At 40.7% G+C, this 23,172-nt stretch overlaps 1 protein-coding gene across 1 annotated transcript in view; it reads left to right on the forward strand.

Moving 5' to 3' along the window:
- Positions 1-23,172, forward strand: part of TBC1D5 (TBC1 domain family member 5) — a 560,176-nt gene that overhangs the window by 431,872 nt on the left and 105,132 nt on the right. The window contains exon 18 of the mRNA XM_074984496.1: positions 7,809-7,915. Within this exon, the coding sequence (XP_074840597.1) occupies positions 7,809-7,915 (107 nt within the window). The remainder of the gene's footprint in view (positions 1-7,808; positions 7,916-23,172) is intronic.

Here is a 23,172-nt window from a genome sequence, read left to right on the forward strand (position 1 = left end):
AATGATGATTTAAATAATGACGAGTCCTGGGGCACCTGAAAGACTAACAGATTTATTGAGTGTTATTTATTTTTGTGTGTAAAACCTGCTTTGTCAGATGCATTTTTGTTTTCGCAGATACAGAGTAACACAACTGCCCCTCTGAAACTGATGATTTAAATGTTACCTTTAGGTATTTCACAGCTGTTCAAAACATGTAAGAAAGGAAAGATATGTGTGCTATGAAGAGCCACGCGATTGAGTGATTGACCTCTCATTTTGAAACCAAGAGTAGGTGATATTTAGGGGATATACTACCACTTTCCAAGCTGACCCATGGAGCCAGTGAGTCAGAAGGAAGAGGTAAATAGACCTTAGGTGATACCTAATCCCTGCCAATAGAGCCAACATAGCCAAGCTAGCCAACACCAAGGGAATCTAAGACCAAGGACTACAGCAGATTTTTGACAGGGTATCTGAGTCCCAGTGAGACTGATCCAAGGCCCAGGAAAGCTGCAAGTGTATACAAGCACCCACTATGTGACCTCAAGTCTGTGTTGCTCAACAGACCACCTGAGTGTCAAAGTATGCTTAAAATCTGCTACCTCTATCCTAGCAACAACAAAACATTCAGGTTTTTTTTAACTAGGTGGTAATAATCTGTCTCAGTCAGCTACAGTCTTTGTAAAAGGAAATGTGATATCCAGAGGTTCTAGTGTAATAGGTATGCTTATGAAAAGTCCTGATGCACAACCAAAAGGAATTCACACACAACATGCTTGTGTGTCACATTTAACAGTCCCATTGACCTCATTGCTTCCGAGAAAAAAATCTGTCTCTTATGTTACCTCTTTGTCAGGAGACAGTCTGTGTGCTTTGAAACACACCTAACTGTGTGTCCAGACAACAAAGAACTGTGAACGTTTATTGAGTTGGATACAACTACCAACAGAAAATCTGTCGAGTTGAATTCATCAAGGTTCTCCCTCTTGAAGATGAGCTTTAATATATCTTTCAGAAGGTTCCAGCTGATTCTGAAAAAAGGGCTACTAAAGAGATAAAGGACATGATGGAAACCATCAGAGTGTTTTGAAGAGGGTGTGTTTGCTTTCCTCTGGAGCCATTGATACAAATCACTGTCACTCAGAGAAGGGAGTATTCATAAAGACAAGATGCTGCATTCCATAGTAAATAGAATCTTCAGAAATCATAAACCACACAACAAAAAACATCTGTGACAGTTTAATATTATCTGTTTTCTCATGCTGAAGAATGCTCAACATCTGGAAGTCTTTCTCTTTCTGCTTTTGTCGGGTACTGATGACAAGGAACCTTTCTCTCTTTGGTTATCATTTAGGACACAAGTTGCAGTTCTTTCTGCAACTTAACTAATGGTTATCTAATTTTGCATTTTGCAGGTCCTATTCAGCATGCTGGGGAAGCCTGTAAAATATGTAAACAAGTAAACTTTCTCTTTCAGGAAGTTTCATATTTTGCAAGAAGTCATAAAAATGTAAACATATTTTCAGTTCGTGGATTAGAGAATTCTCCTCCACCCCGAATAATAATGTTCTGCCGAAAGTGTTTTGTCCCAGTACCTTGTTGTCAAATGCATATTATTATACAAAATAAATGGAATGGGAAAGCCAATGAAATTAAAACTTGGAGGCTTTCTATTAAAGTCTCTTACTAGTCAAACCAATGTTGCTAGTTCTGACAAAATCCAGAAAAGAAAAAGTTTCAGAGCAAGTGTTTAACACTATTAATGTGAATAAATTGAAGTCTTCTCTGCCTCCCCAACTTTTCAACAATGTTCAACTCTCCTCCTAAGATGGCTCTTCCTTGCCTTTTATGCAAACTGTCCGGGTGATTCTCTTGAAATTAAGCAGGAAGATTTTAAATTAAAAAAAGCAAAATCTCTAGTCCAGTGGTGTTCGTTTGAATTAGTCAGGAGGTTATGTCTGACAGATTCTATCACAGTTCAGGAAAATAAGTTGTTAAAACAATTCATTACAAGGGCCATCCATTACAGGAAGGGTAACAAATTTGCCTGTGCTCAGTCCAGATACTCATTGGATTTCCTAATTTCCAAAGAGTGTCATGATGGGTTGTTTCATGCTTCAGAGACATATGTACCATGAGGAAAAAATCTTTCCTTTTACCCTCCTATTGGTGCCCTTTCAAGTAGAGGGTTAGCTACCTCCTCAACAGAACAGGCAAAAAAGAGCCTTTGGCAAGCATCTGAGAAACCATCTTTATGGTAGTTTTTCATGATATTTTAAAAGAGTATATTTATAAGAATATTTCAGAACTACAAGTTGCCATAGCATGCTACTGTGCTTGTCTTTCAGTAAGACTGTCCTTCCATCTCTTGTCCTAGACATTTCTATATTTTCCTCACATCCAGCGTATACCACCCCCTGATTTGTAGTACCATGGAGGATTAGAGGAGCCCAGAAGCAAGATTATCTCTCAGATAGCTTTTCTTTTCTGGCACAGAGCTTCAATATTACAATCTACCACCTTCCGCCATGTTGGAAAGGCATTCTTTTTCAGAATTAATTTTTTTTCCTCTTTTTCCATAACATACAACTCAGTTTATTTGTGTTGCTTACTGGTGGGCCTTGGAGGCATTCCAAAACATTGTAAGCCCCCCTAGAAACTAATGCAACTTATTTTCCACAATAGAAAATAGGCAAAAAGTAAAAACAATAATTGATCTTATCTACTGTACTGAATTAGATTTTTTTTCCTCTGAGGAAAGTTAGCAGTCGTTACCCAAACAAAAGTACAGTGTATTTCTACTATTGTGTTTTGGTTTTAATCTGTTCCATTTTTGGCAGTGTTCAGCTTTGTACTTTTTTTCTTATTTTTTTAATCTTTTTCACCTGTGCCTTTGCAATATTGGTATTTGACTACTTCTCCAGTTTCCCAAGCATCTCTTCATAGGAGGTAGTGTTGTTTAGTGGCTAAATAAGAGGATTTTCATCCAGGACTCCTAGGTTTTACTCCCAGCTATCACACTTGCTTGCTGTGTGGTCTCAGGGAAGTTACCTGATCCTTTTCTATTTATCTTTGATTTAAACATTTATACAGAACTTTTTTACTGTGTATCTTAGGCCACAATTAAATTGCTATTGTACATGGCCTGCAGTATGTTGGTGATTTTGCATTTCATGGTAAAGGCAAATTGATAAGAGGATTTTGAAAAAAGGGAAATCTATGCTACCACATTGGTGTCCAGGCGGGCGTTGTGGTCTGCAGGGTGGGGTTTGAATCAGGGAGTGGGCTCTGGCATGTGCAGGGCGTTGTGGTGTATGGGATCTAGGCTGGCGATGCAGGCTGTGGGGTGGGCCAAGAAATGAGGGGTTCAGGGTGCAAGAGGAGATTCCGGGCAGTGGGAGGGGTTTGGGACATGGGGTGGTGAGGAGTTGAGATGGGGCCCAAGATGAGGAATTTGTGATGCAGACTGTGGCCTATGGCCAAAGGGTTTGGACTGCAGAAGAACACATGGCATGCAGGCTCCAGAAGGGAGTCTGGGTGTAGGAGGTGGCTTGGCGTGGATCAGGGCGCTGAAGCACAGGTGTTAGTGGTTCAGACTCAGGGCGGCATTTACTATGGGTTGCTCCTCAGATGTAATGACAAGTTCCTAGGAGGTGGGGAGGCCAGGGGGTTCTGGCTCTGTGTGCAGGCATCCTGCCCCCAGAGCTTGCATTGACTGCAGTTCCCAACCAATGGGAGTTGTGGGGATGGTGCTTAGGCTTGAAGCAGTGTGCAGAACCCCGCCTAACATCTCTACATCTAGGAGTGAAGGGACGTGTCTGTGCTTCCATGGAGCAGTGCAGAGCCATGTAGAGAGTCTACCTGCCTCGTGAACCAGATTTTAATGGTCCAGTCATGTTGACAAGAGCTGACCGAACTTCCCTGCATGCTGCTTGGCCATGCAGCTGCCTATTTAACATTGTGCAGACACACAAGGGAACCATGCAAAGTGGGAACCTGCTGCAAGCCCAACCTAGCCCACCCTCCCTCTTTCTGTGGCCTATAGAGGATGGAGGGATGGATTGAACCCAGTGCCTTTTCCCCAGCTTAAACCAAACACAACCATGGCCTGGCCTTGGAGTCCCCCTGTCATGGCTCAGGTGGCTAAATCCCAGAGTCTCCCTGCTGTGGTCTGGTCTGGTCCTAGATGTGCACCAGGATCTGCCACAGCTGGGGTGGACCCTCCTCGCAGCTTAAACCCAGCCGTGTCTGGAACCTGCTGGGGCCTAGGAGAGGAGCCTTTCCCCCCAGGCCCACATACTACTGCGAGGAGAGAGAGCTGGTAGGAGTCTTCTCTCCTCACAGTAGCCCTGGAGCATCTTCGTTCACCCTAAACCCTCAACCCAGTCCCTCCCCCGCATAACCAGAGCTCTTGCACCTCAAACCTCAGTCCCAGCCAAGCTCCTTATCACCAGCCTCACTCCAGAGCCCGCATGTCCAGCCAGGGCCCTCACACTCCTGCACCCAAGCCTCTGCCCAAGACCTGAGTCCCACCTCACACTATGAACCCCTTGGTCCACCCCCACCACATGAATTTTGTTATGTGCACCCATAAGGATGTAATGTGTCACGCAGAAGAAAATTCATTCCTCTCGGGGTAGGAAAAATAGAGGAAACAGTGATGCCACTAAGGTTCCTTTTTGACCTGGCATTCTGGTTGAAAGCCTGACAATCCTCACGGTATTGTACTGTACAGTGTTTTCCAATAAGGTTTCTAGGGAAGCCATTTCCTCGTCTCAATATCATTTCCTCTCTATTTTTAATAAATCATCTTTGAGAAACCACGCTTGGGTAGAGTACTCACCTGTTTGGCCCTAAATAAACACAAACCCATCAGTCTCTTTAAGGAGAGGAGTTGAAAGGAATTTCAGCAGCTTCTCTTACTCAGAGTCCAGATCAAATGAGTTCCAGACAGAGGTGTTCTCTGCCAATAAAATATGATGCAAAAGGCTGGAGGCAGTATAAGGGGAGAAGCCTAAAGACCAAGGAGGAGTCTTATGTGTGTGGGAGACAGGATGTCAATGACAGACACTTTCAGATCTATGTATGACTGGTTCTACCCTATATAAATGAAAAATATTTAAACTGCTGATGAACCTATTCTTCTACTCCATTCTAGATCAGTTTTTATACTGCTTTTATCACAGTAATGTCTAAACTCCTTCCAGTAGTACACATCTGGCATGTTGTGTTTATTTTATCATCCTCTCTCAAGAGGAAGAAGCATATGCAGTGAAGAATTTTTTGGTAGGGCTTTTGCTGTTCAATACTTAAATTCACCTGTTGCTATGTGCTTACATTGGAGAAGGCACGGAAAGTCTTACAATTGGAGTAGAAATAGGTGAGATCTGTGATGGTCTTAGTTCCTGGGGGATTTCGTTCCATAGTGTGACGCTGCCATTGGAGAAGCTTCTCTCTTACACAGAGTTGAGCTTTACTCCTCCTTTTAGATAAGGTGTGATTTTTGGAATGTAGCTTTTTTTTTTTTTGGTAACTCTTCCAACAAAATTTAAATCTTTATTTTAATTCTGTTGTAGTTTGAAATAACCAATTTTATTCATGTTTAAATCTTCATCAGTGAAAAAAGTTTGTATTTTGTTTCTATTTACTCATTTTCTCCAGTACTTAAAATGAGGCAAAAAGTTTCCTTCCAAGTTTCTGAGAGAGAAAGAGGGAGAAATTTAATCCCATTTAAATTCTAAAATTATAGACAGGCTGATATGGTCAAAATGGAAATTCTTCAGTTTAAATCTCTACATTTTATAGAAGTATTTAGAATTTGCTGACCATTTTCAGCATTTTATTTGCTTCAATAAAATAAAAAACTATCCTAATCATGTATGTGTGTTACTGAAAAGAAATTATCGCTCCTTTGTAGAAAGAGAAGCAGACGAATTGACATTTATATTCAAATTTGGAACGTTAACACACGGTTTAAATCGGGACGTGAACTTTCTGAGTTACTATAGGGGCTCGTCTGCATACTTCACTCAATCTAATTCTTGATCTTCCCCCCCCCCACGCCCCTCCACTATCTGATTTGCTCACCTTGATTATCTTTTTCTGATTTGTCGTCCTTGCTTACTGTTTTTGGTTCTCTGTGTCTTAAATATTGAGTCTGTTCTGGTCTGGATATGGTCTGAAGAGGTGGGTCTGTCCCACGAAAGCTCACCTAATAAACTATTTTGCTAGTCTTTAAAGTGCTGCTTGACTGCTTTTTGTTTTGATAGCGTATAGACTAGCATGGCTTACTCTCTGTTACTATCCTAATCATGACTGCTGTATATTGTGTTTAAATCTGATTTAAAGATGGGCTTTTGATTGGTTATATAATATGTGGTAGTTGTATTATATTCAGCTGAAAGAACTCTGACTGAGACTATTGTACTGTGTTCATTATGCTACCTTTTTGACTTCAAGAAGGAAAAACAGGTAGCTAAATGTGAACAAGAAAAACAAAAGTCTAGAGAAAGAACAGGCAGAACAGATAAAGAATGAGTAGGATAAGTGAATGCTTTACAAATGAAAGCAGATGTATGAAATTACAAGCTGTCGGATCAGCAATGGAAATGAAGATGATAAAGTGGTTCTCTACATAGATTATAATTATTCATTTTGCCCAGTCCTGCGTCTTTCTCCCATAATCGAGGGAACAGGGGAGGGAGAGGGGAGTGGTACAGGAGGAGATGAGGTTTATTCACATGAAAAAAAAATCAGACTCGTAAGTCAGCATGGACACAAAACAATATTTTATTTTCCCTTTTTGTTTTACTGGAGTAACTTTGTACATCCTGCAGCGATATTTTCTCACTCAGGCTTCTTATTGATAAAGTTCTCAAAGCAGTAAAGTTTCTTTACCATTTATTTACAGTTAGTGTTGTTTGAGGCAGTCTGCATGGTGTGCAGGATAAGCATCATTAATAGGCACTGCTTTGACAGCTGTAGCAGATGGATTGCCTGAATTTAGATAGTGCAAAAGAAATGAAGTAGTTTACATAGACCTGCCTGAAAAGATGTGTTTAATAATTGTGCTCATAATTAGGTTGATCTGCCAAAAAGAGAGAACATGAGAGAAAAGAACTGCACAGTGTGCTTATGTTAGGATGGAAATGTACACCTCTGTTTACAGTGGTAGATGAACTGTCGACAGAGAAGCATCTCCTGCAGAAGTCACAAAATTCTAAGAGTTATTTTAAAAGTAAAAGCAAGAATGCAGACTCCGCAGTTGTTGCTCAATCTGTTGAAGCATTTCTCTGGGGTTCTCTGACAGGTAAATGAGACCCAAGTAGTTTACAAACTCATGTTAAATGAAGTCTTATCAAAAGTAGATTTTTAATTCCTGCAGACTAGGAGAATAAGAAATAATAGAGTCTGTTTAATAATGTATATTTGAAGAGCATACAGTATTTTAGTGAAGAATAGTTATGGGCAAAGTGTTTCTTCATGAAAGAGAGCATAACTGATTATGCACTGAATCTGGGTTTCCCCTTGAAGTTAATGGAAACTGTTAGCATTGATTTCCATAGGCACAGGAGCAGACCCACACAACATTTAATCTTCCGTAACCTCTTCCTTGGATTAAGCAAAACTACAGTTCAGAGGGTCTGTTTGATTTCATCATGAGAAAGGGCTTCTCAACCCCTGCCCATAATGGGAGTGTAGAAAATAAAATTCCTTTGAAAACCCAAATATGTAGACATATATATAGATATATATGCAGATATAGATGTCTGTGTATCACCCCTTCCCTATTTATTTATTTATTTATTTATTTATTTTGTTTTTAGTGATCTCAAGTAATTATCAGACATGTTTGGGACTTCTGATGCATTATCCACCTATAGGAGATGTACACTCACTCATCCTCAGAGCACTGTTTCTCAGAGATCCAAAGGTAAGCTGCACGTTGCTAAATGTTACCAGTACAGGAAATAAGTCTCTTAAATAAAACATTATGGCTACATCTACACTACAGCAATCTTTCAAAAGAAGTTCTTCCAGAAGATCTCTTCCAAAAGAACTTCTTTTGAAAGAATGTATCCACACACAAAGCAGATCAAAAGAGTGAGCTGCTCTTTCGAAAGAGTGTCCCCACATGTCCCCCGCTATTTTAAAAGAACAGGCCAGGAATCAAAAAACAGGTGCCACGAGGACTGCTCTTCTGAAAAAAAGGGCCCTCTTTTGAAGCTTTCAGAAGGTGCATTTCCTGAAATGGGAGTGGAAGAGCGCTTTCGAAAGGAGCACCTCATTCTTCTGATTTAATTTTGAAAGAACGCTTTTTGTGTGTAGATGCTCCGCTGGATATTTTGAAAGAGGCCCCTTCTTTCAAAAAATATTTTGAAAGAACTTGCTAGCGTAGATGAGGCCTAAAAGTGCTCCATAATGTCAAGGTCATAGCCTTCTACGTGCGTCAGGGGTCAGTGTTTTCCAAGGATCTTCTTCCGGAAACTACCACATTGTTCCTAATTGACTGGAAATTGTGCACAATTACTCAAGGGGAGAATAGTCTAATGAAATGAAAATGTGGTTTCTTAAGTGTTACTGTTCTGACATATTGCTAAGCAGCCAACTCTATTAAGTCAAAGTAAAGGTTTTTCCCTGCATGTCAGTAGTTCATACTTTATTCTTCACAGAGGACCACATGCCAAAGTATATTTACAGGGCTACAGTTACATATAACTATCAAGAAGTAGTAATACAATTTCCTAGTAGACTTTTATACATATCATTTATTAATTCTGCAAGCTAACCATGGCTGTACCTAGAGGGTCAATAGCATTCAAATGTAGTGGGATGTCATAAGGTTTTTTTAAATTAAAAATGAAATTTTATAGTCTGCGAAGTTTCACACAGATTTTATTTGCACTTGTTAGTGTGTTTTTGTTTTACTAGTATAATGTTTCTGATCATTTAAATGTATTGATCCACTTTTTTAAAAGAATCCTCAGCATGTATAGAGCTAACCTGGATTTAAAATAAAGTATTTGACGTAATTCTGTGAATGACAGTCTTCTCAGTATCTGGATCCTTAGCAGTTCTCAGAAGTTGTGCTGTCAGCTTTAGAATTGTGTGAGCATGTCACATTGCTAGGCTGCCAATGGACAATCTAAGATAACTTCCCCCAAGTCACCTACGAAAAGAAGAATTTCTGCACTTTTATCAGTTGGTGACTGTCTTCTGCAAAATGCGTTAGGAGTATGACATGCATTCTTTTATAAATTAAGAAAAAATGTCTCCTCTGTGTCAGTTTTCTATAGAAATGTGGGTACTTACTGCTGCTCGCCTCATTCCTCTTGTGCATAGATTTCTTTCAAGATGAGAAGTAAAATCCGTCATCTCCCTGATGCTTAAGAAAGTCTGTGGTAGTGAGGTGTTTTTTTTTTATTTAGGCAGCAGACTCTGAAATCAAACTGTTCAGCATTTACGTTCTTGCCTTCTCTTTTCAAAACAAAGCCAAAATATTTTTAAAGGGAAGATATTGCGAGGAGAAGGAATAAATTATGCTAAGCCATCAAACTGAATCTAGTATGTGTTGTTTAAGTCAACAAACAGATATGTTAGTATGTGAGACTAACTTAATACTGACTAAAAATTCTATAAGCACTCTCTCTGCTAGCCCAGACTGTGTGTTATATAGGTCTTGCTACTGGGAGGTGGGACCAACCTCCCACCCCCTGACTTCCTGCTTAGCTATTTTCCTGCTCCTGGCAGATGGAATCTGATTCAGCCTCAAGAAACTTCAGTTGCATGCTGAACATCCGCATGGCTGCTGTTGAAGTGGTGGCATGTAGGGTACAAGTAGCTACATATTGGAGTGAAAAACAGGCTGTGTGTATCTGCCTTGTAGTGTGTCAATCCATGTCGTAGTGGAAGGACCTGGGAAGGGGGAGCATCAGGGAAAAGTTCTGACACTGGGGAAGATACCAGAGCCTTGCCCTTCAGATGGGAATCTTCCCTTGCTCTATGTGAAGGCTCCAGCAGTGGGGAAGCAAAAGGGCCCTGCACGGGTGAAAACAGCAGTGTAAATGTGAGAGGCACTACTTGAGTATGTGGAGAGAAAAGAAAGGCATATATCTTAAAATTCTGGTATTGTCTTTGCTCCCATAAGCACTGACTCTCTGTCCACACCCATGTTTTCCAACATATGTGCCATTTGGCTGGTTGGGTGTGGCTAGTTGTCTTGAAAATAAATATATTTTCAGGATAATGTGGCTAGTTCAGTATAGCAGTATACTGCTTCAGAACTGGTTGGACACCACGGGACACTGCTCTTCATACCCATTCTAGGACGATATGCAGTTATGTATTCTCCATGGTTCTGTAAGAGTAAACATAGCTTGAGAGGTTTGGACATATTTCTTACCTAACCTTTCAAGTACAGTCATACCCCGAGATACGCCCATTCGAGTTACGAGAATTCGACTTTACAAGGAGTTTCATTTAATACCTCTACTTCAGCTTACAAGACATTTCTTTGCGTTTACAAAGACCGATTTGGAGGCTGGCAGCTCTGGTAGGCACACACCGAGGGGATGGAGTCAGCTGCATTGGTCTCGATGAAGAGGCGTGCAGGGGGGAGGCAGTCTGGTGCGTGCAAGAGGGCGGCAGTCTGGTGCGGGGAGGCAGACTTGTCCGAGTGCCGGCAGTAGATCACGCCGCTCTGCGAGACGTGGATGCTGGGCGCGCAATCCCATCCCAGCCCCGCTGCTGCCGCTGACCCCCCAGGAGGTTAGGGGGCTGCTGCCGCCACCCGCCCTGCACAGCTGTGCCTCAGGCGCCACTTGCCGTCTGTGGCACTCCCTTCCATTTAGCGCCTGGCTTGCCTGCTGCTGCCGCCAGCGGGATCTCTCCGCCATGCAGCCCCACACAAGCGAGCCATCGCTCCTCACCAGCCGGGGGCTCCCGGGCCTGCCTAGCTCCCCGTGTGGCCAGCTCCTGGCAGCACCCCCTTCCCACTTAACCTAAGCTGCGCTCAGGCAGGGCTGCCTCCCTGTGCCCTGCTCTGCCCTGCCCACCCCCTTGCACCGGATTTAATGGGATTTGGTGGTGTTTTAGCATAAATGGGTGTACATTTTGGGGCGCAGGAATGCATAAAATTTTTTCCCAGTGAAATTAATGGTAATTACATTTTCAAGTTACAAGAATTCACCCGAAGAGGGGTTTTTCAGGAACGAATTACCCTTGTAAGGCAGGGGAAGACTGTAGTCCTCTATTCAGTGAGAGAAGCATGCATGAAAATTAGCCTTTCATGCTAACTGTATTGTCACATGGATAAAGATAATTAAAACCATACATTTTGCTATGTAAGATGATTTCTCCTTTCTACCTGTCAGAAAGTAATTCTCCTTGTTTTGTCTGTCCTCACAAACACAAATGAAAAGTGGCTTCATATCCACACTATGAAAGACGGCTGTGCTTGTCTACCTGAATGGAACTCTGGAAGTTAGGCACCATATCATCCCAGAGAGGTTTTTTGTTTGTTTGTTTTTTCTTTCCCTTTCTTCCTCTTTTGGGGTGGGATGGTATATGCAGTCTGGTCAAGCCAAGCCATACCATTCTTATCAGCAATATTCAATACCTAATGATCTCCAGGAAGCTGAGTCAGTTTTCAGTCCTCAACAATGTGTGAAAATGAAGAGCACTAAGAAAGGCTTAGCAGCTTCTCAGTTGGCATTGGCTTACTGGAACTTTATTAAAAAAAACTATGCTTTCTGGAATAGAGGCCAAGCTTGCTCTCAAGGAACTTTTTATTAAAGAATAGTTACCTCTTGAGCCGAGAGTGGGGATGCATACTCCCTTTACCTGTTCTTTATTTTCCCTAGACAAACTTCAAGGCTCATAGTAACAGAGAGGGAGCCGTGCTAGGCTATATACTATCAAAACAAAAAAGCAGTCCAATAGCACTTTAAAGACTAACCAAATAATTTATTAAGTGATGGCTGACCTGGAACAAAGATTCCTCAGCTCTCGTCCCCTATTACTCCTCTACTTACGATATATTGATGACATCTTTATGATTTGGACCCATGGTATAGAGACTCTAGAAGAATTCCACAGTCTTTAACAATCTGCACCCCACCATCAACTTATGCCTCAGCTACTCCACACGAGAGGGACATTTTCTGGACACTAGAGTACAAATCAAGGATGGCCTGATCGATACCACACTACTGTAAACCCACTGATCACTATACTTACCTACATGCGTCTAGCTTCCATCCTGCACACACAACTAGATCCATTGCTTATAGTCAAGCCCTTAGGTACAATCGCATTTGCTCTGATCCTACTGACAGAGACCAAAAACTACAAGATCTCCACCAAATATTCATAAACCTGAATTACCCACCAGGAGAAATAAAAAAACAAATTGACAGGGCCAGGTGAATACCCAGAGACCAACTACTCCAAGACAGGCCCAAAAAAGGCAAGAACAGAACACCACTGGTCATTACCTACAGCCTCCAACTCAAACCACTGCAGGACATTATGAAAGACCTACAAGCTATTCTTAATCAGGATGCCACGCTGCAGAAGGCCCTAGGTGACAAGCCTGTTCTCTCCTACAGACAACCTCCCAACCTTATGAGGATTCTCACCAACTACTACAGTCTATACCACAGAAACACCAGCCCTGGAACTTTTCCTTGCAACAAGGCCTGTTGTCAACTTTGTCCACATATCTATTCTGGAGATACCATCACTGGACCTAACCAGGTTACTCTCAGAATCACAGGCACATTCTCATGTTCCTTAACTAACATCATATATGCCATCATGTGCCAACAATGCCCAGATGCTTTGTATATTGGACAGACTTCAAAGTCTCTTAGACAAAGAATTAATGGGCATAAAACAGACATAAAAACACTCCTGATTCACAAACCTGTCAGTCAGCACTTTAATGGAGTGGGCCATTCTGTTAATGACCTGAAAGTATGCAGCTTACTGAAGAGGAGTTTTCACAACAGTTTGGAAAGAGAGGCTGCTGAATTCTATTTTATATTCAGATTCAGCACATTAACACGTGGTTTGAACCGGGATGGGAATTTTCGCAGTCATTATAGGGGGTCTTATCCATACTTGGCTTTATCTAATTTTTGACTCCCCCACCCTCTACCCATCGATGCTATGATTTGCTCACCTTGATAATATTTTTCTGATTTGTCAACCTTGATTACTATGTTTGGTTCTCTGTGCCTTAAATATTGAGTCTGTTCTGGTATGGCTATGGTCTGAAGAAGTGGGTATGTCCCATGAAAGCTCATCACCTAATAAATTATTTTGTTAGTCTTTAAATTGCTACTGGACTGCTTTTTCATTTTCAAGGCTCATGTTTGTGTCCTTAAGCACACATGAGTTAAACCCAGTCTCTGAATGAGTTGGGATTATTTAGTATTGGTTTGAATTGTGTGTTAGAGAAGACATATATTATTTTGTATCAGTCCATCAAAATTGCTGTGGAGTGAAAGAAAAGAACTAAAAGGAGTTCAGTGGTTGTTACTTAAGGTGGTAGGAGTCTATCTGCAGCCTTTTGGGTGGCAGAAATTCCAGAAGTCTATATGGTAGTACACCTGGAAAATTAAAAATTTCCTCACTGTTGCTGGTGTAATAGTAGTTCAAGACGTTTCTTACTGAGGTGACGGGCAAATGAGAGAGAGAAGGCACTGTGCGATAATGTAACCAGGAAGCTCTGACTATTGAATTCAGTACTTGCTGACTTTTCTACCTCTTATGGCTTCCCTGTGCACTTCCCATTAGGAACAGTGGATGTTGGAGGCATATTAGTTTTAGTACAATTTACCTTCCCTGAGCTAGGCAAGTTCCCTATAAAGCTTCTTCCAAGGCTTTATATGGTTTTAATTGTGCCATTCCATGGAGCTCCCAGTCTATTCTATGGGCAATTTTTCATGGTCCAATAGGATTTGTTTCACATATCTCAGTGTCTTGTAAACATGTAAGTGAGACCTGCTCTCTGTCTCTTGGAGCTTGAAATCTCATCTGGACAAACGGAGAAGTTCAGAAGTGTAATGGGAGGAGCAGGAGTTCAGTCTGAAACCAGTGCAGGTACTTTACTGATATGTATTCAGTCTGAATATATGCCTTTTCTTCATCACATCCCATTCCTCTTCCTCATACCCCCTTTTACCACCGAGATCAGCACCACGTCCTTGCCCGGCTGTGGTGTTGAGGATTGATGGAGGGAAAGTTTTTGGCCTGATGGACCTCTCCCTTTTTGTTGAGTGCAATTTAGAACTGTCCTTAGTGGAAGAGCCCCTCTATGTCTACAGAAGTTATGGATCAGTGTCCTGGAAATAGAGTACACAACTCTGTAATAGCTCATGGCAAGTTAATGAAATTGCTTCAGTGGGGAAACACAGAAGATGTATTTACAGAGCCACACTTGGGATTTGCAGGGAGGGATAGCTCAGAGGTTTCAACATTTGTCCACTTAACCCAGGGTTGTGAGTTCACTCCTTGAGGGGGCCATTTAGGGATCTGGGGCAAATAGATTTAAAAAAAAAATGTCAGGGTGATAGGTCCTGCCAAGAGGGCAGGGCACTGGACTCAATGACCTCTCAAGGTCCCTTCCAGTTGTATGAAATAGACTTCAAAGTGCATTTGATTATATTCAGTTGATGAGAAAATCTGGAATTCCTACTTGAATTTTGAAATCTTGTGTTATGGCCTTCACTTAGAGCTGCACTGCGAACTCACTTTGAACAGAGATTAGTTCAAATTTCCAATTCTTTGCCAAGAACGGATTTTTCTTAATTATATCGGTCAATGGGATTTCTAGTCAGACTTATTCAGAATAGGAAGAGTTATGTGAAAGCTGACTTGATACGAAAAAAGGGGGAATTAAAAGTGCTTTGGGCAGGATGCTGGACTCAAGGACTCAATGTCTCTTCCATCCCTAGGATTCTATGGTTCTGTGAAAAGTGTGTGTATGTTAAGTGAGAAACTGGGGCAACAGCAGGAATTGTTTTTGTAGCATGCCCCAATGACTGATTGGAGGTGTCTCTGATTATAGTAACCCAAAAGTACGCAATTTTGTCAATTTTTTTCACATCACCACTATTGGGTAGTGCTGTGAATTTTCAAAGCAAATGCTGCAAGATGAAGAAGTAAAGATGTTGAGGGAGGGCAGTCAGGAGAATATAAAGTAATTAAAAAACATAGTTCTAACTAGAGTTGTTCAAATAAAAAAAAATTTAAAAACCCAATTAGAAATAAAAGTCATAGAAAATGCGAACATATTGTGTTCCTTAAATAACCAGATGTTCTCTCCCTCCTGAAGGCAGTCAGGGCTCGGAATAAAAGGTTTAAAACTATTGTTTTAAGTTAACTGTGAATTTTGCAAATCTGTTTTTACCCTTTAGCAAATAAAATTCTAATACAGCAACATAAGCAAAGTCATTTTCATCTTTGGGTGTTCTTATTTGTATGTTGTGTGTGGAAGTGTTAACCTTATCACAGTGACTTACTACAAAACTAAAGCACTACATACAACACTACCATTTTAGATTACATTCAAAGAATCTGACAACCAGTATTTTTTCAGGAGCTTATATCATTAAAAATATTTCTGCAAAATGAAAGATTGCCTGCAAACCTGTTAAAAGCAATGGTTTCATTACATGCAAAGCAAGCTAGTTAGAGTTAAGACAGTTTTATTCAACTCTAAAGTGTTACTACTCAATAATAATCTATTAAATATCATATAGGAAGTTATAGTTGGCTGTCTAAAATTAACTTTTTTCCCATAATACTAAAATTTCTGGTTGGTCTATTAGTATAGTTCAACACAGTATCTTGAAATGTTTGGTAACATTTTGAAATAATAATGGTTTAAGGTATTAATGGTGAAGTACAATGGACTCCCTGTGGAAACATACATTTCATCTTAAAGATGATATTTTGGTTAATCGTAACTAATACTACATAACTAATAACAGTGACTATTGTAGGAAATTAGCAGTAATATATGATTTTAATGTTTAAGGTCCTGATCATACTTATAAAGAACAGCTAGAGGAATTCTCATTCCTGCCTTTAACACACAATGTGATCTGAGCAGTAAATGGCAGGAGGAAAAAATACATTACTGAGTTTATGAACTGAACTGTTTGTACATTATTTTCAGTTGAATTTTCTTCTTAAGTAGCTGCTGCCACAACTCAGAATTTTTTTCTGAACTGGTTTCATGTGCCTGAAAGGCTGTTTAGCTTCACTTTCTTCTTCTTCAGATAAATTCCTTTCTATACGCTCATTAGCTGAGGTGCTTCTGAAAAGCTGTAACTATCCTTTGAAAGCTGCTGTTATTTCAGAATTGTTTGTTTCTAGTTTGTGAAAGGAAAAGAACAAGTTTTAGTTTATTTTGTTGGTTAGTACTGCGTGCAATCTGTCATTAATCACCACTCTTCAATGACCACATTGCGGCTGATCAAGAATTAGTATCTTTCTACATTTGGACATTAGCGACTCATTAATTAATATGTATTCAAGAGGTGGAATTTTAAAATCTAATATATAATGGTTAATTTATCACTTTAGAGTAATAACAGCTAAAATCTTTCCCTCTTTCTGAAATAAATCCATGTAGCGCTTCTAAGTTGGTTTTAAAAAATGTGAGCTATTCAGCCATGAGTCAGCTGACTCATTTCCCTGGTGCTGACAACTGGTCCTTGACTAATTTCTTACGGTGCCCTGTGCTGAAGAGGAAACAAGACAGAGAGATTTTCAGGGTCTTCGTGAGCAGATGGCTCAAGTCCCAGCCAAAAGTCCTTGATATTATCACATGACTGTCTTCACTGTCAATACCATTGACTCCATTTAGGATGCACAATCTCAAGATTACAAATCGCAGTTACCTGACTGGTATAGTGTCAAGCTTGAATTCAGAAGGTCAATTAATGGCCAGTGTTGGAAGCACCACATCCTAAAACTGAATTTATTAGCCTCCACAGGTGTCCCATGTATAAGCTACAATGCCTGTCACTGCTCCGCTCTGACCGCTGCTCTTCAGTAACACGAAGACTGTGAAATTCCAAGTGGGAGCAGCAAGCCTTTGTCTGTGGGCTCGTTTGTATGAGATTCTGAGAAGTGTCTGTCTGTCTTTGCTATTCGTGCTGTGAGCGCATCTACCCATTCAAATAGCTCCTGCAGGGAGTTTGTGACCCTGTATCTTCACTTGTTGTTTTTTTCTGCACTGTGTGGTGCCAGCCACTTCCCTCCCATACCATGTGGCAACAAGGCTGTGGTGGGGGTCGTGCTTGCATAAGAAGTTGAAAAATTTCTTCTCAGCGGTTTACACTTGTGTATGAATCCCACTCCTGCCCCAGGCGCCACGCAGTCTGGGTCTTTTCTGCACTCTGCCACATCATGTGGTTAGCTCCCAACCCAATAAGAGGATGTGCCTGCCATTCGGTGCTGATCATGCTGCCTGGCAGCACTATGTCATAGACGGTGCACATTTAGGGCAGGAAAGATATTTGGGGGCTTGCAGCCACCGCGGGGAAGTCTTCCCCCAGCAGCTAAGATACTTTGCTGCTGCTGGGGGGATGTCTCCCCCAGCACCTAAGGTATTTGGGGAGGACCCCCTTAACTGTCCGCCACCCAGTGAACTCCCCCATGCCCATACTGGGGCTTGCTGCTGCTGGGAAAAAGTCGTCCCCAGCAACTAACATACTCAGGTAGGACCACTTCAACTGGCTCCCCACTGGACCCCCACACACACACCCATAGTGGGGCTGGGGGAGACTTCCCCCTGGCGGATAAGATACACAGGGGGAATATTTCAGCTACTTCAGCAGTTGCAGACCACAGCAGCCACCCACGCCCTGCCAAAAATATTTTCGGGAGTTTGCTGTCCATTGCAGACACCTTCTGTTTTTATATTTCAGTTATAAAATCTTCTTGCTAATATCTGCTATCTGTTTCCATGCCTTGACTCCCTCAGAAACCTGGTGGGGGTGTGTGTCTAGTTGAGATTCCTGTTCGTATCGTAAGTTCAGTGTATGTGTGTATGTTATTTCGCTGACATCAACCGAACTGGCGTTATCTGTGTACTGAAGGGGAAAGTCAAAAATTCTCTTTTCCTACCCTTTTCTACCCTCTTTTTTCTAACTGTAGAACAAAGTCTGGGCCCCTGCATTATTTTCAGGGATCACATGCAATGATGGAAGATGGGACACTCAGTGAATGGCCAGCTGAGAATACAATCACTGGACCTGTGTGGAGAATGTAATGTGGGAGGAAACAAAAAATTCTTTTTTCCTGTACTTTTCTATCTTCCTTCTTCTAACCTTGAGGGTCCCTATATTATTTCCAGGGATCAGCATATTTTCAGGGATCAGGAGGGGAATGAGAAAAATGCAATGTGGGAAGATGATGTCAAAGACCAGCAAGCATACCCAGAAAGCTATGGGGATGAGGGAACTGTGGGATAGGTTTCCACAATGCACTATGCAACAGCTGTTGTTGGCCAATTTGAGTGCAGCAGCTGTGAGTCGACTTTGTGAGGAGCACGTGGGAAGTGAGGATGGTCAAATTCAAACTTATAAATTCCAGAATTACAAAATTAAATTCATTAATGCATTAATATCATCTCGTAGTGTAGACGCAGCCTTTGTTGAGATAGAAAGGCAAAGGAGAAAAGTACAGGAGATGACATCATTTTGGGGTATTTTAATGCAAGGCAGCAAACTGATTTTTAAAGACTGACTTTTATTTTTCTTCTTTGAGCAGGAGAAAATAACAGCAAAATAGGCAAGAGCAAATGTAAATGATTATTTTTTTTAAGTAAGAAACACCCTTTCTTTAAGTAAGAAAATGAAGCACCCCATAGCTCTTAATTACCTCAGTTATCAATAAAATCTTCTGCATGGGAATTTGTTGAGGCTCTTTCTTTCAAATGACCAGTTTACTTACATTTGAAAAGTCATCTAAAGTTACTGACCCAGACCTAAAGAGGAAGAATATTAGCTGTAAAATGATGTAATAAACCATATTTAGCAATGTTACAATGAGGTGATTGTTTCTTCTTGTATGCAATCTGACAATTCAGTTAATCACTTCTACTTTGTGAAGTAGTTTATCAAAAAGCACTACTCAGAAGAGTTTTTCTCTGATGAAAACTTCTCTACATCATAACTAATGTATTTGACTAAAATTTACAAAAGAGAAGCAGTTATATAAAATGAATTCTGAGCTTTTTTAATGAAGACAAGAAAGGCTATTCTACTCTTTAGGAGAGTGTGATAAAATTATACTGCAACATATTTTGATGTGAATTCAGATACACTATTCATATATTAATGCTCTTAAATCAGCATAGTAAATAGTAATATATTAACTATTGCATCCTTTGCAACTCTTAATTTGATTATATTACAGAACATTTCTGTGATCCCATTTTTCACTGGCTGAAAATTTTGGGTGTCAAAAATGCAATATACATATTATTCTTTCCACTCACTATTTTATGAATAGTTAAGTTAGACGATTTGAGGTGAAGTTTATCTTTTAAAGGATTAGCACTGTCCAAAATGTCTCTGCAGCTTCCTTTATTTTCAGGATCTCGAAATGAATAGATCTTCCTGTCCCATGACTCGAAAAACTTAACTTGTTTCCATCCTTCATGAATGCAGGCATAAGTGTCATATTACTTTTATTTTAGTGGGTTGACAGGTAGATCTCAGAAGGCACGTATTTCAGACCTTTGGGAACCCTTTTCAATTTTTTTTCATAGAATGTTGTACATAGAACACAATAAATTCATCTTATTTGCTTTCCCGATAGCAAGAATAAGCTAATTAGCTCCTTTATAGTACTCTACCTTCCCCCGGTATATGGTATCTGTGTACACACACACACACACACACACACACACACACACACACACACACACACACACACACACACACACACACACACACACACACACACACACACACACAGCATTGTTGAGTGGAATAGAGTTGTTTGTGTCCACCTATAATTGCTGTATTATTCAAAAAATTTGAGAGTTATACCAGTTGTCCAAATGAGTGTCAATAAAACCATAATGTGGTGCCTTTTCTGTAAATAAAAATGTTATTTTAAATCTAATAACTTTGAAGATGGACTGGATTACAAGCAGGTCTAATTGTGTGTTCTATTTGTAATCATGGATCTCTTATTTTGTAATGCTGTAAAACTTCTATTTCCGAGCTGAGTGAGGTTTTGAGATACCATGTCATAAATCTGTCATGAGTGTAGTACTAAATATTACCAGACTTGCATCTCACTATTTAGTTACTTTACTTCTGAAAACAGGAGTCATCGGAGAAGATGACTAAATTGAAAGGCAGATTGAAATTATGTTGTTAAGAAATTCTGTTTATGCAAAATGTAGAATTTACACAAATTAGAAACTTGAACATTAGCTAGGTCCTTTTTTTCTGTCTGGAACATTGATAAGGTGTGGATGATGTGTTTTGATCTACCTGTTAAAATATGTGATATATTATAAAAACATAAATGAAAAAATCTTCAGCTTGTTAGGACAAGGAGCTAAAATATGTCTGACCAAAATTTTATTCAAGTCAAAGATACTATTTATACACTCATCCCTCACTATATGAGCACAATTGGTTCCTAAATTTCTGCTCATAGGTGAAAACTCATAAGAGTGACACTAAATTCCCATTAAAATACATGTAAGTCTCCAATTCATTCCAAGTGCTTGTAACTTGGCATAAACCAGTTGAGTTTAGATACTTTTCTGATGTATTTGAATAGTTTGGCACCAGAAATAGGATGTAGTGTATGTATGTAGAGCAGAGATTCCCAGCCTATGGGTCAGGACCCAAACATGGGTCCCATTAGATTTGTTAAAATTCACCAGCTCGGCAGTTTCTAGCTGCATGTGGGTGTTAAAGAAGCCCATTTGCAGTTTCTTAACACTGCTGCCTCAGGCAGATACCTATCAATAGCGATAGCTGCTGGAGATGGCAGCTATATCTATCACTAAGTATGGCAATTACCTTATGCCTGAGTGCTAAAACCTTAACACTTGAGTTAAATGCTGGGAGCAGGAGGACTGGGGAAGCCACCCCCCCCCCAGCAGCCCCGGTGAAGAGGCTGTAGGAGGAGGGGGAGTGTCTAAGGCTGGGGCTGCTGAGGAATGTGGTGGAGATCTAAGACTGGGAGAAGTTTGGAATACAGGAAGAGTCTAAAGCTGGGGGCGGTTTGGGGCTGCTGTAGAAGATGTAAAGCTGGCGTCAGTTTGGGGCTACTGGGGGGCTCTAAGGCTGGGGGTGGTTTGGGCCTGCTGGAGGTGGTTTGGGGCAGCTGGGTGGGTTTAAGCCTGGGAGCAATTAAAACCTGGCTGAGAGTGAGGCATATGGGGTGGGCAGGGGGGACTAATACAGTAAACCCTCGAGTTACACAGGGGTTGTCCCTGCAAGGGGAGGGGGGCCAGAAACCACCAGGGCTGGTCAGTTTCCTGACTCCCAGAGTGGCAGGAGCTGGGAACCAGGGGCAGGCTGATTCCAGTCTCTCCGTGGCTTGCGGGCCAGGAAACTGATCAGCTCATGGCGTGTCGGTTTCATGTTCCTGCCATTGCAGGGGAGAGAACTGGGCTAAGAGCCTTCTCCTTCTCTTCCCCCAACCACAGGGCTGTCAGACAGCTGCATTTCTGAGGGAAGGGAGGGAGAAGGCTCCAGCCACAGGGCTGTGGGTCTCCCCACCCCCGAGCAGGGACACCACGGCTGAAGCTGAGCCAGCCATGGGGCTGTGGGTCTCCCCACCCCCAGCCAGAAACCCCGCTCATATAAGCAGGGTAAGTTCACTCAGATAGTGAATAAAGATGGGTATATATGTTCCTCATTTTAGCGAGTACTTGTTAGTAAAGTACTCATCAAACAAGGGATGAGTGTATTTTTGAATTAACATTTTTAGAATTTCTGGTGGTTTTTCACCAGAAAGAGAGAGAGGGAGCATGGTGTACAATTGTATGTAAAGTAGACCATAATGCAAAATACCTTACTAGACTTGAAACTCCCATCTCCCATCAAGATGCGGTGTTGGTATGTAAGGAAATGGAAGTTGGTCATTATTTCTAGTAGCTTCAGGGACTTCCTGTCTTTATCCAGTGAACTGAATTGTTCAGTTTTTTGGGGGCATTTTGTCTGTCTCAGGAAAAATAGTTCCTTGATTTTTTTTTTCATTCAATCAATTGACAAATAGTAATTCTTTTCACTTCAATAACATTGTCAGTAGAAGATTCTCAATTTTTTAAAAACAATCCTTAGTTAATTCAAGGCCACAGCATCTCTTTGAGAATGGTAAGTAGGTAGTTTACAAATAAGCAAACTAACACAAAGAGGGTTACAGCATATCCCTGGAAAAAGCATTCATAGAGTTCGGGTCTCCTGACTCAATTGACATTGGTAACAACATTCCACCTCTGCTGTTTATGCAGTATTACGTTAATAGAGATAACATGATCAAAATTAAGCTGCACTCTTTTTTAAATATTTTTAAAAATCTTGGCTGCAGTGCATTTTGTGCCACAATGGATAGTCATTAATATACAAATAATATATAGCTGCATTTTTTGCAATCAAGTCTTTTTGAGGTATGGGTGAAAATGTACTGAAAATGTTGAGCTGTTGTCGTATTTGCGAAACACACAGCAAAGACGCAGCTTCTTGGATACATAACAAAATAAAGGAGTGGAGAGGTTAAATTTTCTGGACACCTAAGCTATTAGGTAGTCATTTATATGAACAGTCAAATTAATTATTGGTGCATAATGGAAAGTGACCGCTGCAGAACTGAACAAACTGTGTTTGTTCTGTACATTTTAGCTGTACTTCACTTCTTCTCCCAATCCACACTATAGTTCTGTAGATAGCAGTTTTTACTGAAGATGTACTTGTATTGCATTGGAGAAGGAAAAGGTAAAACCTTTGCCGTGAATATGGAGTCACAGATTTCTCCAACTTTAATTATAGGCAAATGAAAAGGAAAAATTAGCATTTTAATATAGAAATATCTTAGGCTTTAAGAGAATTATGATAAATATGCTGTTGTCTAGGAACTAAATAAAAGATATTCCAACAAACTGTCTCCTTAGAAATATTTGTTTAAATAGAGACTACA

This window comes from Carettochelys insculpta, chromosome 2 (genome assembly GCF_033958435.1).
Source record: "Carettochelys insculpta isolate YL-2023 chromosome 2, ASM3395843v1, whole genome shotgun sequence".
NCBI classification, from domain to species: domain Eukaryota; kingdom Metazoa; phylum Chordata; order Testudines; family Carettochelyidae; genus Carettochelys; species Carettochelys insculpta.